The sequence below is a fragment of the Coffea eugenioides genome, unplaced genomic scaffold (assembly GCF_003713205.1).
Source record: "Coffea eugenioides isolate CCC68of unplaced genomic scaffold, Ceug_1.0 ScVebR1_136;HRSCAF=562, whole genome shotgun sequence".
Taxonomy (NCBI): domain Eukaryota; kingdom Viridiplantae; phylum Streptophyta; class Magnoliopsida; order Gentianales; family Rubiaceae; genus Coffea; species Coffea eugenioides.
The window spans coordinates 174,700-193,280 of NW_020861766.1; the positions used below are offsets into that span (position 1 = coordinate 174,700).

At 45.0% G+C, this 18,581-nt stretch overlaps 1 protein-coding gene across 1 annotated transcript in view; it reads right to left on the bottom strand.

Moving 5' to 3' along the window:
* Nucleotides 1-5,456: 5,456 nt before the first annotated feature.
* Nucleotides 5,457-18,581, bottom strand: part of LOC113755269 — a 57,232-nt gene continuing 44,107 nt past the window's right edge. The window contains exons 3-5 of the mRNA XM_027299309.1: nucleotides 9,964-10,629; nucleotides 8,366-9,199; nucleotides 5,457-5,528 (exon numbers count right to left, since the gene is read on the bottom strand). Of these exons, the coding sequence (XP_027155110.1) occupies nucleotides 5,457-5,528; nucleotides 8,366-9,199; nucleotides 9,964-10,629 (1,572 nt within the window). The remainder of the gene's footprint in view (nucleotides 5,529-8,365; nucleotides 9,200-9,963; nucleotides 10,630-18,581) is intronic.

Genomic DNA, 18,581 nt, shown 5'->3' on the forward strand with positions numbered 1-18,581 from the left:
CCTCAGGACCCATTCTATAGGCCGGTTTGTTATGCAATGGTGCTCCAGGAATGAGATCAATTTGGTGCTCGATTCCCCTTAGCGATGGTAGTCCATCAGGTACATCCTCAGGAAATATATCCTCGAATTCCTGCAAGAGAGGTAAAATAGTAGAAAGCAAGGAGTCAGTGGGTATGGATGAAGTGACCAACTCTTCTTTGCACACAAGCATAAGTAAGAGTTGGTTGGAAGACAAAGCTCGCCTTACATCTTTGGCTTTTGCTAGCAAGCTTAGCTTCCCCTTATTTTCTTCTCTCATAGCCGACCCACTTGTTGCCTTTTTCTTCCCTAGGGGTTCGGCCCTACTCTCTCCTTTTTCTTCCTCACTTTTCTCTCGCTTTTTCCTCTCAAGTTCTAGCTCATACTCCTTTTGGAGCCTCATTTGATCTTCATACACTTGTTTTGGGGTGAGAGGTACAAGTGTCACCTTTCTATTGCAATGAGTAAAGACATATTTATTAGCTCTTCCCTTGAATTCGACATCGCGATCATATTGCCAAGGCCGTCCAAGAATGAGGTGACTTGCTTGCATTGGCACGACATCACAAGTAACCTCGTCTTCATACTTGCCAATTCGGAATGGCACTTTTACTTGTCTAAACACACGGACTTCCCCTTCATTGTTCAACCATTGAAGGCGATAAGGTCTTGGATGTTTGATAACTTGGAGCCCTAGCATTTCTACCATGAGTAGACTAGCGACATTGGCACAACTCCCACTATCAATAACAACACTACACACCTTATCCTTGATATGACACCTTGTGTAGAAAAGGTTGTCCCGTTGTACCTCCATTTCCTCCTCTTTGGCGCGGGTAGTGAGGACCTTTCGAACCACTAGGCATCCAATCTCCTCATGCGTAGGTATCTCCTCACTCGATTCATTTCTTCCTCTTCTAGAGGCGGTATCCCCTCGTACTCCTCTTCCTCATCTGATACAATTTCCCCATTTGGCAACATCAGCATGGTCCTTTGGCTGGGGCATTGAGAAGCGATATGGCCAAATCCTTGACACTTAAAGCACTTGGTGTCTCGACCACGCGGTTTGGTAGCTGCATTATTAGCCTCAAAGTCAGGCTTGGGCGTTGCCTTGGAAGGGAGGCCATTCGGCCTTGGAGGGTAAGAAGGAGCTGCGGCTTTCTCCTCCCTTTTTGGTTGAGAAGTGCGCCAATTTCCAGCTTGATAAGTAGTGCTTTGTCGCGCAGTACCCCTCCTCTTGAGGCGCCGTTCAATTGTAACCGCCTTCTCGAGCATTTCATTCATGTCGAGGTAGTGTTGGAGTTCCACTACTTCGGCAATCTCGGGCCTCAATCCATGTAGAAAACGAGCCATAGTGGCCTCTCCATCTTCACGCAAATCCGCCTTCATGATGGCCATTTCCATCTCCTTGTAATAATCCTCAACTGACATGGACCCTTGGTTGAGAGCTTGTAGCCGACGGTGTAGATCTCGGCTATAGTAGCTCGGAACGAACCTTTTTCTCATCAGACTCCTCATTTCCTCCCAAGTTTCCACAGGTCTCTCACGATTTCTCCTTCGGCTTAGTCTAAGTTGGTCCCACCAAATGGAGGCGTAGTCAGTGAATTCTACGGCTGCTAGTTTCACCTTTTGCTCCTCCGTATAGGTGTGGCATTCATAGACTAACTCAATTTTCCGTTCCCATTCCAAGTACGCCTCGGGGTCCGACTTGCCTTGGAATGAGGGAATCTTGAGTTTGACACCTTTAATGGTGTCGTCTCCTCGACGTTGGAACCTTTGATCATTTTGGTACCTTCCCTCAAACGCTTCCTCTTCATCGTTTGAGTATGCCGATTCTTTGCCCTTACTCGGGGTAGGTGGAGGTCTCGAGTTCTCCAACTGATCAATTCGATCATGCAATGGTTCAATTTCATTCTTGAGCAATCGCTTGAACTCCCCCATCATGGCTTCCAACTGTAGTTTGATGTCCATGGTTTGGCTACCCACTCCACTAGACATATTTAGTTCACCTGCAAAACAAATAAACAAACGAGTTCCTCTTTCTCTCTCTGTTTTTTTTTTAATACAATGTATAGGTCACTCACACTCGTGTTTCACTCAAGTGTATCACTCTCTAATAATCTTACCAAGCAATTCCTTGGCTTGCTAGTTGCTCGGTGTTGAACAAACTAGGCGTCACCGCAATGTACGTTCTTGACTAGTCAACAAGTGACACACAAGGTAGTAGCAATAAATGGAGGTGAATGAATGAAGACCTAGACACAAATCAAGACTCAGAATATAGCTGGACAATAACTAACGACTCAAAAGAAAGTAAGACAATTAACTTGAATGCTGAAATTTTGAAAATCCTAGAAAACTCTACCCGAAACCCAATTTTCTGGAATTTGTTGAGCTGCTGGTCCGTGGTCTTTTTGGTAAGGGTTTTGGAGTATTTTGGGTGGCCTTAGGCTGCTCAAATAATGGGCAATCTACTACCCAAAACTCAGCCCAATCGGGTGTCACAATTGCTCCAACGGTTTTAGGAAAATTCAAGAATTCAAGATTCAGAAATTGGAAAGTTTGATCTAATTTGGACACTTGGGGTTGCCAAGGATTGGAAACCTTGGAGTTTGGTCAGACTTGAGAGTCCCAAGTGGTTCAAATTCAAAATTTTGGGGCTGGGGAAGTCAGATTTTGCACCAAATTTGGTAAAACTTGTAGGCTGTCAAGAGTAGGAAACTTAGGATTTCTTTGACCTTTGTTGTAGCCGATTTTTTTTTTTTTTTGCTGGTCAAGAATCGGAGGTTGTTCAGATTTGGAAGTCCAAGTTTGAATCAGATTTGGTGGCTTAAAGGCTGACCAAGACTAGGGCTGTTCAGATTTGGAAGTCCAAGTTTGAATCAGATTTGGTAAAACTTGGAGGCTGGTCAAGAATTGGAAACTAGAGCCATCTTTCTTGAATTTTTTTTTTTTACTTCTATTGGGGTGTTTTCACACAATAGCCAGGCAGTTTAGACCACAATCTCACAGCAATTAACGTAAACAACTTGGACAGACTTGGTTTCAAGATCAAAGTTCCATGAAAACAAGAACACGGTTAAAGGTTTATTTCAGGTTTCAAGACTGCCAAGATTAACCTCTGGTAATCCAAGATGCTCAAGACTTCCCCAATAGGGTTTTGATGTTCGAGTTTTGCAAAGCAACAACACAAAGGGTTCAAGAAACAAGTGCAAACAGATTCGGCATCCCAGCAAATTAATTCCAGCAACGACTCGAGGGAATGACAATAAGGTATGCAACACAACAGATTTTTGGATTTAAACAGAACATAAACACAAGACAAAACTGGGCAGAAATTTTCGGACAATAACTAAACAACAAAGACAGATTTGTGACAAGGAAACAACCAAGACAGATTTCGGACTTCACAAACCCGAGCACTTGAGCTACGAATTTAGAAGACTAAAATAGATCTAAAACAATAAAAAAAGGGATATACATGATACCTCTAACCAGCTCTGATGCCAGTTGATGCGAGACGCGGAAGCTATTTCGGATCTAGAGGAACACGTTGAAGATTTGATGGAGTTGAACCCGAACTTGGACCACTCAAGAACAGATTTAACGGTAGAGGATGCCACAATCAAGTGTGTGTGCTTGATTGATAAGTCAAGAACAGCCTAGGATCAAGTGTGTGTGCTTGATCCCCATACGACTCAGCGAGGGTACTTAACTGCGGCTCAGCCCGCCGTTTGGAGCTTGAACACTTGCATCTTCAATTGTAAGCAACATTTTAGTAGTCGTGCAAGGATCTTCCAATTCAATTCCTTCAATGGCCGGTTTCTCTTGGGCTTGGACGGCACAGCCCAAAGCTTGGAGGGACTCCTTGAATCTCTTAGCTCGTACTCGTGTCACTGGGCCTTGGGGCACCTTCACAGGGTCTATTTGAACACTTTGGACCTCGTGCTCAACCGCATCAAAGTAAACACTCAATATCATATAAAACACATAGCACATAAGCATGATATCTAGATGCAAGATCCTAAGGAAGCGAATAACACGTAACACACAAGCATGCAAAACACATAATGTAAATAAAGCAAATGATGTGTGCACGGAGCAGGGCCTACGCAATGATCCGGTCCGAGTTCCATTAGGTCCAGTCACACGTGCACGAGCCAAGCTCTTCAAAGAAACCCTCCAAGGCCTTGTCCGTATTGTCCAAGACCAACATGGAGTCCATAGAGATATTGAAGGCTTCGAAGGAGACAATCGAGTTGTCTACACCATGATAAGTGGACCTCCAAGAGAGTTGGCTGATTAGGGCATTAGGCCTTAGTGACTAATAGAGTTGGATTAAGTGATTTAGTAGAACATGGGCCGGCCCATCTTGACCCCAAGATGGCCGAATTTCTCTTCCTTGTTTTCCTTAGGTTTTAGTAACCCTTAGCCTATAAATAGGCTTGTTTTGTAAGGTTTGAAGGTAGCAGTTTTATCAATAAGTTTTGCATATTTTTCGATTCTTCTTAGGAGTCTCATGCGGTGCCTTTGAAGTGGACCTGGATGCATCGGAAACCTTGTTAGGGGTAGAATAGGAATGGCGGTTAGAGGTGTCACCTTGGATTCGATTAGAAGAGGTTGGTGCTGCCGCATTTCCAACTTCGTGGGTTGCCCTTCGTGGTTGGTTGCCCCTCCATGAAGTGGTGTTAGAAGTTTGGAACGTACGTACTCCGCGTCTTAGTTTCTTCCCCCGCTCGGCCTTAATAGCGAGTTCTAGAAGGTCGTGCATGTCCAAGTAATGTTGGAGCTCCAAGGCTTCTTGAAGGTCAGGATTGAGACCTCTAAGAAACCGAGCCATCATGGCCTCATTGTCTTCTTGAATGTTGGCCCTCATCATGGCCATCTCAATTTCTTTGTAGTAGTCCTCCACACTCATGTTGCCTTGCGTGAGAGTTTGAAGCTTAGAGTGGAGATCACGATTGTAATAGCTAGGAACAAATCGCTTGCGCAGCAGTGCCTTGAGTTCGCGCCAAGTCCGGACACGTGGCTCTCCCATCCTCCTCCTATTGGTCCTTACTTGGTCCCACCAGACTAGTGCGTAGTCGGTGAACTCCACGGTGGCAACCTTAACCTTTTGTTCCTCACTGTAGTCGTAGCAGTCGAAGACCATCTCGATACGGCCTTCCCACTCCAAGTAAGATTCAGGGTCACTTTTGCCTTTGAATGCGGGGACTTGAATCTTAAGCCCCTTGAGTTCGTTCTTGGGCGTGTCCCTTGTAGACCTCTCGGGTCGTCCCTCATCCTCACTAGCGGAGTAATCTTCGCCATTTGCCTCTTTGGTGTTCTGGTTACTCCGATTGTGGGATCTAGAACGAGAGCCTCGTGTAAGACTCCTGGACAACTCGTCAAAACGAGTGTGTAACGTCTCCATTTGTTGTTCACTGATTCGCCTTAGCTCATTCTTCATTGCGGCGAACAACAAGGAGTGATCGGTGGTTGCTTGTTGCTCCATGTCTCGCTTGATGCCCCTGCAAAGGTTAGTAACAAGCAAAGAAAGTGCAAATGTAATCCTCACTTCACTCCCTGAGTGTATCTTTCTTTCTTGTGTATAGTGCTCAAGTCGCTCTACAAAACTTACCAAGTACCTTACCTGTTGGTTTAGGTAGTTGAGAAATGTTGCTCGAGTCTAACAACTTGTTTCGACACACGTAGCACGTTTGCCCAAGGATCTAGCGATGTTGTCCAACGCTTAGATTGCGGGACCTAGAATCAAACGGACGATACGATTTGATTTAGGTGGTAGACGACACTCCGATGAAGGTGAATACTCTAGGGGAATAGGTCGGATGAACAATCGAGGACAGGACGCAAGATTGCTCAATAACCCTTGCCAAAGCAAGTTAAAGTGCTCGAACTCTCTTCTTAGAAGAAGGAACGAATTAAACCAATTTTATTGATAAAACGACTACCCTAAAACCTTACAAAGCAAGCCTATTTAAGAAAACCTAAGGAAACAATGGCAAAGAGTTTGGCCATCTTGGTGTCCAAGATGGGCCGGCCCAATGAGCTATGGAGACAAATTAATCCAATCTATCAAATACTAAGGCTAAGGCCCTATAGGGCCGGTCCACTTGAAGGCCCACTTGAGTCTTCGTGGGCTTCGATCATGGTGCAAATGGCTTGATTGTCTCTCTCTAAGCCCTCAATATCTTTGTGAACTCCATGTTGGTCTTGGACGACTCGAACCAGGGCTTGGAGTGATTCTTTGAAGAGCTTGGCCCGTGCACGTGTGACTGGGCCTAATGGAACTCGGACTGGGTCATTGCGTGGGCCGAGACTCGTGCACACGTCAGTCCCCTCCTCTTGAGAAGGATTTGCCCTCAAATCTGGATCCTCCTCGTCAAGAAATGGGCTTAGGTCCGTGACGTTGAAGGTTACACTAACATTGTACTCCCCAGGTAGCTCCAACTTGTATGCGTTGTCATTGACTCGTTGGAGTACCCGAAATGGTCCATCACCTCTTGGGGACAATTTGCTTTTGGCGTTGCTTGGGAAATCGCTCTTTCCTCAAGTGTAGCCAAACCCAATCTCCAGGCTCAAAAATCATCTTGCGACGGTGCTTGTTGGCTTGCTGGATGTATTGCTGCGTACGCTTCTCAATGTTTGCTCGCACGGCCTCATGTAACCTGCGCACAGAATCAGCTTTCTTTTTCCCATCTAAGCTTGTGTGCTCAGAGGAAGGTAAGGGCACCAAATCAAGGGGGGTTACGGGGTTGAAGCCATAAACAATCTCAAAGGGGGAGTATTGTGTGGCACTATGCACAGTTTGATTGTAGGCGAATTCAACATGAGGGAGGCACTCTTCCCAAGTCTTAAGATTCTTTTTAATCAAGGCCCGAAGTAGAGTGCCAAGTGTGCGATTGACAACTTCAGTTTGTCCATCGCTTTGTGGATGACTAGTGGTGGAGAATAATAACCTAGTGCCCAGTTTGGACCACAAAGTCTTCCAAAAGTAACTCAAGAATTTCACATCTCTATCACTGACAATAGTTTTAGGCAGGCCATGCAGACGGACAATTTCTTTGAAGAACAGATTAGCAATATGAGATGTATCGTCAGTTTTGTGGCAAGGAATAAAATGAGCCATCTTAGAGAATCTATCAACCACAACAAAGATGGAGTCATTACCCCTTGTTGATCTAGGCAATCCTAATACAAAGTCCATAGACAAATCAACCCAAGGATGGTGAGGGATAGGTAACGGGGTATACAAGCCATATGGATTTGTCTTAGACTTTGCCTTGTGACAAGTAGCACATCTACCAACCATGCGTTCAACATCTCTACGCATATGAGGCCAGTAAAAGTGCTCTTGTAACATGGCCAGAGTCTTGGTGATGCCAAAGTGGCCCATGAGACCACCACTATGTGCCTCTCGAATCAAAAGATCGCGAATGGAAGAATTAGGTACACACAGTTTATCTACATGGAATAGAAATCCATCATGCAAGAAGTATTTTCCATGCGGGTTCTTAACACAAGCAACATAGATATCACCAAAGTCATGATCATTTGTGTAGAGTTCCTTAACCATTTCGAACCCTAGTAACTTGGCATCCAGAAGGGCAAGCAACGAATGTCTACGTGATAATGCATCAGCCACTACATTCGTTTTGCCAGTCTTATACTTAATGACATACGAAAAGGTGTCAATGAAGCTTACCCATTTGGCATGTCGCTTGCTTAACTTGGGTTGTCCCTTGAGGTACTTCAATGACTCGTGATCAGTGTGTATCACGAACTCCCGAGGGCGAAGATAGTGTTGCCAAGTCTCCAAAGCCCTCACTAAAGCGTACAACTCCTTGTCGTACGTGGGGTAGTTTAATGCAGCTCCCCCCAGTTTCTCACTAAAGAAGGCACAAGGCCTCTTGTCTTGCATGAGGACCGCTCCAATACCTACACCAGAAGCATCACATTCAATTTCAAAAGTCTTGTGAAAATTTGGTAATGCTAACACAGGTGCATGTGTGAGTGTGTCCTTGAGGGCGAGAAATGCTTGTTCTTGTGATTCTCCCCAGTGGAACTTGTCATTCTTCTTTGTCACGGCGGTCAACGGGGCGGCAATGGTGCTAAAATCTTTGACAAAGCGCCGATAAAAGCCCGCCAATCCAAGAAAGCTGTGCACGTCAGGGACGGACGTGGGAGTTGGCCATTGCTCGATGGCCTCAATCTTAGATTTGTCCACCTTGATGCCCTGCGAACTTACCACATAGCCTAAAAACACAAGCTCGTTAGTACAAAAGGTGCACTTCTTGAGGTTGGCGTAAAGACGCGCCTGTCGAAGTGTCTCAAGAACTAATCTCACATGCTCTAGGTGCTCATGCTCACTACGACTATAGATCAGGATGTCATCAAAGTAAACAATGACAAACTTGCCAATAAAGTGTCTCAACACATGGTTCATTAGTCGCATGAAGGTGCTAGGGGCATTAGTTAAGCCAAAAGGCATGACTAGCCACTCATAGAGACCATGTTTGGTTTTGAAGGCTGTTTTCCACTCGTCGCCTTCTTTCATCCGAATTTGATGATAGCCGCTCCTTAAGTCTATTTTGGTGAAAATAATGGCACCATTGAGTTCATCAAGCATATCATCAAGTCTAGGAATGGGATGACGATATTTGACAGTGATAGCGTTCACAGCCTGACAGTCAGTGCACATGCGCCAAGTACCGTCCTTTTTGGGAACAAGTATCACAGGCACAGCGCAAGGACTTAGACTTTCCTTTACCCAACCCTTACCTAAGAGGCCATCAACTTGCCTTTGAAGCTCCTTGGTCTCCTCAGGGCCCATGCGGTAAGCAGGTTTGTTGGGCAATGGTGCTCCAGGAATGAGGTCGATTTGGTGTTCAATTCCCCGAATGGGTGGTAAGCCATCAGGGACCTCGTTAGGGAAAACATCCTCAAATTCTTCTAAAAGAACAACTATGCTCACAGGCAACACCTTGTCGAGCTCAGCAACATCCAAGAGCACATGCTTGCAAATCATGAGAAGTATAGGCTGATTAGAGTTCACCACTTTTCTAACATCTTTAGCCTTAATAATCATGTTGTGCTTCCTAGTGGTAGGTGCGGTAGGTGATTTGTCATGTATACCCCTAGGTGTGCTCCCTTGATGATGTGTGCACGGACCTTGGCCCACCTTGTCCCATTGGGCCCAGTCACACGTGCACGGGCTAAGCAATTCAAGGAATCACTCCAAGCCCTTGTGCGGAATGTTCAAGACCAACAAGGAGTTCATCGAGACATTGAAGGCTTGGAAGGTGATAACCCAGTTGTCTACACGATGATCCAAGCCCGTGAAGAGAGCCCGTGAAGAGCCAAGTGGGCCATGGCCGATTAGGCCTTAGTGTTAGGAGCCTTAAGTTTATATTAGTCCTTTTTGTTAGCCATGGATTCGGCCCACCTTTGTCTAAGGATGGCCGAACCACTAGGCCCTTTTTATTGAGTCCATGGGCCGGCCCACCTTGTCCAAAGAGTGGCCGACCCTCTAGCCTTGCGATATTAGGGTTTCATTAGTTTTGCCTATATAAAGGCTTGCTTTGTAAGCATAAAGGTGGACGTTTTATCAATAAAGTTTTGCATATTTTCGATTCTTCTTGAGAGAGAGATTCGACCCCTTTACTTGCTTTGGCAAGGGTTTTGAGCAGTCTTGCGTCCTGTCCTAGATTGTTCTACCGACCTATTCCCCTGGAGTATTCACCTTCATCGGAGTGTCGTCTACCGTCTTGAATCAAATCGCGTCGTCCGTTTGGTTCTAGATCCCGCAATTCCAAGCGTTGGACATCCTCGCTAGATCCTTGGGCAAACGTGCTACGTGTCTCGAAACAAGTTGATCGAGGAACGTATCACTTGACCCTTGGTTGATGGCTCACTCGTAGAAGTGGAGCCTTTACCAGGGTCGACCGCCTTTAGTTTCCTCCTTTGACGGTCTTGTTCACACTCCCTTTGCAATAGTAGTTGGTCCTCATAAACTTGTGCAGGTGTGAGAGGTGTAAGGACCTTACGTTTGCCATCGTGCAAAAGTGTGTACTTATTTGCTCTTCCATCGAATGTGACGTGTTTGTCAAATTGCCAGGGCCTTCCCAAAATGATATGCGTAGCATGCATTGGTACTACGTCGCACACGATTTCATCAGTGTAAGTACCAATTGAAAAGGGAATGCGTACCTGTTTGAAGTCTCGTACCTCACCATCCTCACTTAGCCATTGAAGGCGGTAAGGATTTGGATGCCTGGTAGTGGGGAGTCCTAGACTCTCAACCATGAGCAAACTGGCCACGTTCGTGCAACTCCCACCGTCGATGATGAGACTACACACCTTGTCGCCTATCTTACAGCGGGTGTAGAAAAGGTTTTCGCGTTGTAGCTGCTCGTCCTCCTTAACGCGGGCGGTTAGCACTCGCCGTGCCACCAAGCAACCTACTTCTCCTCGTGTAGGTGAGCAAGCCTCCCCAGCTGACTCCTCTTCCAGGCAGTCGTCTTCGACCAGTTCGGGCATCTCCTCACATTCGTCATCATCAGACACGATTTCGCCATTGTGAGTGATGAGCATGACCCGTTGGTTTGGGCACTGAGATTGAATATGTCCAAACCCTTGGCACTTGAAGCACTTGATGTCCCTACTCCTAGTCTTAGGAGTCTCATGCGGTGCCTTTGAAGTGGACCTGGATGCATCGGAAACCTTGTTAGGGGTAGAATAGGAATGGCGGTTAGAGGTGTTACCTTGGATTCTGTTAGAAGAGGTTGGTGCTGCCGCATTTCCAACTTCGTGGGTCGCCCTTCGTGGTTGGTTGCCCCTCCATGAAGTGGTGTTAGAAGTTTGGAACGTACGTACTCCGCGTCTTAGTTTCTTCCCCCGCTCGGCCTTAATAGCGAGTTCTAGAAGGTCGTGCATGTCCAAGTAATGTTGGAGCTCCAAGGCTTCTTGAAGGTCAGGATTGAGACCTCTAAGAAACCGAGCCATCGTGGCCTCATTGTCTTCTTGAATGTTGGCCCTCATCATGGCCATCTCAATTTCTTTGTAGTAGTCCTCCACACATGATGTGTGCACGGATGGCGAGATGGATAGCGGCTTTAATTCAAGACTCTCATAGAGACCTCGAAGGCTTGAAGGATTTTAATCAGGTTATCTACACCATGACCCAAGCCCATGAAGAGTCAAGTGGGCCTCCAAATGAGTTGGCCGAATAGGGCCTTAGGCCTTAGTAGTTATTTAGCAATTGATTAGTGTTTAAGTAAGAGCATGGGCCGGCCCATCTTGTCCCAAGACCATGGGCCGACTTTTCCCTTTCCTAGTCCCTTTAGGGTTTCAGTCACTTTAGCCTATAAATAGGCTTGCTTTGTAAGGTTTTAGGTAGACGTTTTATCAATAAAGTTTTGCATATTTTCGATTCTTCTTGAGAGAGAGATTCGACCCCTTTACTTGCTTTGGCAAGGGTTTTGAGCAGTCTTGCGTCCTGTCCTAGATTGTTCTACCGACCTATTCCCCTGGAGTATTCACCTTCATCGGAGTGTCGTCTACCGTCTTGAACCAAATCGTGTCATCCGTTTGGTTCTAGATCCCGCAATTCCAAGCGTTGGACGTCCTCGCTACATCCTTGGGCAAACGTGCTACGTGTCTCGAAACGTGTTGATTGAGGAACGTATCAGTTGGCTTCAGAGCTTTGGTAGGGGTATCTTTCGTTATATCCATATTTTTTCGTAGTTGTGTCGTAGAATTCTTAGTACTTTCCGCTGCCCTGTGTTACCAAAAAGAAAAAAAATATTCTGTTCGTGTGTTTTCTTGTGTTGCAAATCTGTCCGCTGTTTAGTACGCCTTTGTTAGTCACAAATTCTGTTTGCTTCGCTTGTCAAAAAAAAAAAGAAAAGATTTCTGTCTGTAGTTTTTGTCTTTTGGTCGCGTCAATTTCTGGTTAGTTGTGTGTTATTGTTGCTAGTTCTAATCTGCCCAGATTTTGTACTCGTGTTGCATCCATTCTGCCCAGCTTTGGGTCATAGCCGAATCTGCAAAAAAAAAAAAAAAAAAAAAAAAAAAAAAGAAGGCGGCTAGGGTTTCCCAATTTTGCGCTAAGGGTTTGTCTTTGTTGTCAAATCTGTCCAAGCTTTGTTAGGGTCATCCAAGTTGTTTTAATTAGTTTTCTAAACTGACTTGTGGATCAAACTTGTTGGAGTTGTGAATCTTGAAGGAAATCTACAAGAGTTTTAGGTTTCTTGAGTGTCTTGAACTTAATCTTGAGGTTCTTGGAAGTTCTTGATAAAATCTTGGAGTTTTGGGGCTGTTGGTTGAAGTAAATTAGGGCTTGACCAGAATCTGGTTTTTTTGAACCCTTTCGGCCAGGTGTAGTTCTATTGCCAAGTTTAAAAAAAAGAAAAAAAAAGAACCAAATAGAAAAGAAAGAAGAGCAATCGGGTGGCACAACAAGAAGCAAGGGGAAGTCGAATTTTGTTGCCCAGATCAGTTTTACTTACATCGTGCTTGTACCCAAACAGAAAATTCGAACAAAAGAAAAAGAAAAAGAAACAAACTCAAAAGTTTTGGCCAACCTCTTCTTGAGGTTCTTGATCTTGAGCCTTGGAAACTTGAACCACCCTTCGAACAACTTGATCACCTTGAGCCTTGAACACTTGCACTTCCTTTCGTATAAAAAGTTTCTTGTAAGATCTTGCATCCATACGAGGCTTTCTTGGTTGAGGAGTGAATTTCTTGGGAGGTTCTTGAGTAACATCACTCGCATGCCTTGGGAGTCCATTGGAGCCGAATTTCTTGTTCTTGGAGTAGAGAGGGAGCCGAATTGCTTGGGTAAGTGTGCGGCTGTGAGGGGAGGTTTAATAGGAAGCAATAGCCAACTTTGGGAGGGGTTCAAGAAGGAAGAAATCTGGAAATTTCAGTGGTCCAATTCTGGTTTGTGTTGTGAACATAGTGGGCGGCTGCTTAAGAGGGTTTATAGGGGTTCTTTTAGCCAACTTTGGGAAGGGAATAAGAGGGAGGAATTCTGGAAATTTTCGGTTGAAGGAGGGAAGAAACCAAGCTGTTTTGAGAAGAATTAGGAAGTTGCTTAAGCAAGGTCTTCAAAGGAAGTTTCCAACTCCAACTTGTTTTCCAACTTAGTTTAGGAGACTAAGTACAACACTTGGATAACACTTGGACACCTTCCTACTTTTTCTCCTCCATTTTAGGATATTCTCCTACATTCTCTCATCCCCTTTAGGAAACTACTCCTACATCTTAGGAATTCTTAGAGTTTCCTTTCTTGGCAATAATTTCCAAATCTGTCCACCACCTTTAAGCCTTCCAAAACCGTCCTTTCCTTCACCAAAATTTCATCCACTTGCATCCTTCACTCTTGTTTACTCTTGGCTACGGATATTGGCTCTAGTCTCCTACTTGGAAAACCCAAGTCCCACCGTGACCCAACTACTCCTAATTCTGGTAGGATTAATAGGAACCAAGAAACTTATTCGGCCATCCCAAACCATTCCCCCAAAAGCTCTTAACAGACCCCACAGCCCACTTAATATACCACCCAAGCTTCCCTCCAACCGACCTCCACTGCCATATAATCACCAATTCAGTCTTCCATTCGGCCAAACACCAACTCATTTCCCAAGCCTTGACCGACCTTCACCACCCACAATTCAATAACCCATTCAGTCTTTCAGATTCTGTTTCACATTCGGCCGCACCCACCGCCCATAAATCACCAATTCAGTTTGCCAACCCAGCCAACCACCACACCAACTCATTCCCCAAACCTTCCGTCCACCGACCTCCACCGCCCACATATAACCAAGTCAGTCAACAATTCAGTTTCCCAAATTCTGACTCACATTCGGTCACCACACCAAAATCATTTCCCAAATGTCTTGACCGACCACCACCGCCCATATACTAACCAATTCAGTTTCCCAAAAACCCAGCCAACCGCCACAGCAAATCAGATTCCCAAACCCAGCCAACCGCCACCACGTTTCTACTCTCCAACGAAGCCCGTGAACTTGAACATAGTTGGGCAGACCTTGTGGCCCGAGCTGACCAAATCTAAGGACTGACTCTTCACCCAAAGCAGCACCCAAAACACCACAAAAACCTGACCAAAAAGGGCGCAAACAGCAACCCAACAAATTCCAAAAAAAAAAAAAAAAATTGGGTCATCGGGTAGAGTTCTTTCTAGGGATTCCAAAATTTCAGCTTTTGAGTTTTGTGCCTTATCTAGTGTCGATCATCTTGGGCTGCTCACCTACATTATTTAGGTCATAAAACAGTATCTCAAGTGTGTCCAAAGTATCTTTGCTCGTTGGTTACTCTTGTGCGAAACTTGGTGAACAATTCTTGGACCTTGTGCGGCATTGCTCAAGTTACTCAATCCGGCAACGTAAGTGTAATGGTAAGACCATTAGAGTGTCATCAGCCTGAGTGATACACGAGATTCGAGTGTACAAACGTGAGCTTGTGTGTGGGAGGAAAATTCCTTTTCTTTGCTAACCATTTTTGCAGGTCACATAATCATGCCTAGGGGAGTTGCCTCTTACTCATACAACCAAGAATTCTTGGAGAATGAGCCTCTCAAGAGGAGGGGCTCCAAGCAGACTACTCTCAAGTACTCTAGTACCATGCCATCCAGTTCACAACGTGGGTATCATTCACTCCGGGAGGAGATGCAACGCCACCGTGCTTTGTGTGTATATGAAAGGTATAAACAAGATTGTGATGAGTATGAGAAGGAGCACCGCAGTTTGTGTAGAGCATCTAAATCAAGGTCACCTTCAAGCAAACGAGGTTCATCTAAGAAGTGTCGTGACAATCAAGACGAGGAGTTTGAGAATTCACGAATTGAGTCAAAGCTTCGTGAATCAAAGGATAAATTCCGAAGTCGGACTAAAGCATTGATTGATGACATGATGGAAAGACTTAGCCAAGTGCTGGATTCACACTTAGAGCAACTTAACCATTTGCCAATCGGTGGTAACAAAGGAAAAATTCAGTCTAGTCCCTCGTTGATTGAAGAGCCACGTACAAATGAGTTGCTGTCGAGCCGTGAACAAGAGCTCCCCAATGAAAAACAAAACTCAAGTGCAATGAAGGATCAATGGTCCGAAAAGAAGGGAGTGGGGATAAGCAAGAACAATTTGGCCTTAGTGAAGAGTCAAGAAAAAGAGTTGACCATGTCTGCAAACATTGAACGTGTGACGTCCACATATTTGCCGATTTGAATAGGTACAAGTGTGTGCTGAGTAACCCAGACAACACCTTGAGTACTCATCAACTTGTGCGGTCGAAGATGACCAATGGTTGGAAGATTTAATTTCTCAACCATGATAGCAGGTGAAAGGTTTGACTTCACAACTCCCATCAATGGCCAAGCTACAAATTTTGTCTTTGACACCGCAACGGGTATAAAACCAACCAAGCAATTGAGATTTGACGAGGTCCAATTGCTCATCTACACCACGTAGTGGCACTTCTTTGACTCCCTTAGGATCAGGAAGACAATGTTGTGGGCTAGCTTTTATGCGTCTTGTATTCGCCATGACGTATGAGGGAACCTCCACATAAGCTCTGAGGCCAACTATTGCGGTCCTCGATCAACACGTTTCGAGACACGTAGCACGTTTGCCCGAGGATCTAGCGAGGTTGTCCAACGCTTGGATTGCTGGACCTAGAATCAAACGGACGACACGATTTGATTAAAGGCTGTAGAACGACGACTCCGATGAAGGTGAATACGCCAGGGAATAGGTCGGTAGAACAATCAAGGACAAGATGCAAGATTGCTCAATCACCCTTGCCAGAAGCAAGTAAAGCTCGAAATTCACACAAGCAAGAAAATCGAAAAACTAAGTAATTTGATTTATAAAACGTCTACCTAAAACCTTACAAAGCAAGCCTATTTATAGGCTAAGAGTTACAAAAACCCTAAGGAAAACAAGGAAAAGGGGAATTCGGCCATCTTGGGATCAAGATGGGCCGGCCCATGCTCTACTAGAACAACTAATCTAACTATAAATTAAACACTAAAGCCTAAGGCCCTATTCGGCCAACTCACTCGGAGGCCCACTTGACTCTTCATGGGCTTGGATCGTGGTGTAGATAACTTGATTGTCTCCCTCCAAGCCTTCAATTTCTCTATGGACTCCATGTTGGTCTTGGACAATTCGAACAAGGGCTTGGAGGGATTCTTTGAAGAACTTGGCTTGTGCACGTGTGACTGGGCCCAATGGAACTCGGACTGGGTCATTACTTGGGCTAAGGTCCGTGCACACATCAGTCCCCTCCACTTGAGAAGGATTCGTCCTCAAATCTGGATGGAAATGGATGATACTACAAGAGTTGGTAGTATGAACCCCAAATCTAATGCCACCACATATTGCCAAGAAAAACTCATGGCTTTACTCCAATGGCTCCTCTTGTTCGTATCATTCCCCTCCTCTTGAAAGCAATTTGCCCACAAATTGAAGCACGAATGGTGACAAGACGAGTTACATGCCTTCGACTCAATCTTGTTAGGATGGCTATAGATGTCATCCAATGCAAAACCCACGTGCTAAGTTGGAAAATAACCCTTGTCGGACCTTGAATCTCACAAACCATCTTCAATGTATGCTCAACTTGATCGTTTGTGGTCATGAGGTAAGGGTCCTCAAAGTGGTGTGAAGCGTATCCCGTGAAATCGAACTCCGGCCCGAACACACTTGCAAGGCCCCAAGGCGGATTTGGTGATGTTGGAGATTCACGTGGACTAAGAACAAGATGAAAATCATAATGGTCATTCAGGTACTTGTTCTTTAAACGAACCCTTGGTACACAACCATCCACAAAATGTGGAGTGTTCCCATCAAGATGAGCTCGAAGCAACTCCCCTTTGGTGTGGACTGATTTCAGTTGACATTGTTCCATGAATGGATACAAACGGGGTTTAACTCTTGGAGTACCAACTACATGGAAGCTTGCAAAGTCTACAATTGATTTTGGAATGGAACACACCAAGATCAGCTCAACTTGCCTTTGCTTGATCTGAATACAAGAAGAAACACTAAACAAAGCAAGGTAAGTTCGTTGGGAAAATAATAGGCCTTCACCGGGTTGCTCAAGATCAGCCCACTTTCTCTCTTTTCTTCCTTTTTACCACCCATCTCATCAGATTTTTCCATCTCTTTGTCCATTTCAACAGCTGACCCTTTCATCTCATTGCATTCAACTCCCTCGGGTTTTATCTCTTCAGGCACAATTCCCTCATCTAGCTGCTTCTCCATTCAATAACGCTCAACCTTACTTTTCATGTGTGCTAGATCAATACAAAACTGGTCATAAGTAAGTGATACAAGTGCAATACGACGACTATTAAATAAGAAGAAATACTTATTAGTATGTCCGTCATATTTAACTTCTGGCCTCGACATCCACGCTTTGCCCAACAACCCGTGTCACTTGAATTGGGACTACATCACACAACACTCGTCCACATATTTGCCGATTTGGAATAGTACAAGTGTCTTAGTAACCAGACAACACTTGAGTTACTCATCAACTTGTGCGTCGAAGATGACCAATGGTTGGAAAGATTTAATTTCTTAACCATTCGATAGCAGTTGCAAGGTTGACTCACAACTCCCATCCAGTTGGCCAAGCCTACAAATTTTGTCTTTGACACCGCAACGGGTTTATTAAAAACCAAACAAGCAATTGAGAATATTGACGAGGTCCAATTGCTCATCTACACCACGTATGGCACTTCTTGACTCCTTAGATCAGGAAGACAATGTTGTGGGCTAGCTTTTATGCGTCTTGTAATCGCCATGACGTATGGAGGGAACCTCCACATAAGCTCTGAGGCCAACTATTGCGGTCCTCGATCAAACACGTTCGAGACACGTAGCACGTTGCCGAGGATCTAGCAGAGGTTGTCCAACGCTTGGATTGCTGGACCTAGAATCAAACGGACGACACGATTGATTAAAGGCTGGTTAGAACGACGACTCGATGAAGGTGAATACGCCAGGGAAATAGTCGGGATAGAAAAACATTCAGAAAACAAATGCCAAATTTGCCTCAATCAAACCCTTTTTGCCAGAAGAAGTAAAGCTTCGAAAAATCCCCACAAACAAGCAAGGAAAATCGAAAAAACTAAGTTAATTTGATTATAAAACGTCCACCTAAAACCTTACAAAGCAAGCCTATTTATAGGCTAAGAGTTACAAAAACCCTAAGGAAAACAAGGAAAAGGGGAATTCGGCCACCTTGGGATCAAGATGGGCCGGCCCATGCTCTACTAGAACAACTAATCTAACTATAAATTAAACACTAAAGCCTAACGCCCTATTCGGCCAGCTCACTCGGAGGGCCACTTGACTCTTCATGGGCTTGGATCGTGGTGTAGATAACTTGATTGTCTCCCTCCAAGCCTTCAATTTCTCTATGGACTCCATGTTGGTCTTGGACAATTCGAACAAGGGCTTGGAGGGATTCTTTGAAGAACTTGGCTTGTGCACGTGTGACTGGGCCCAATGGAACTCGGACTGGGTCAT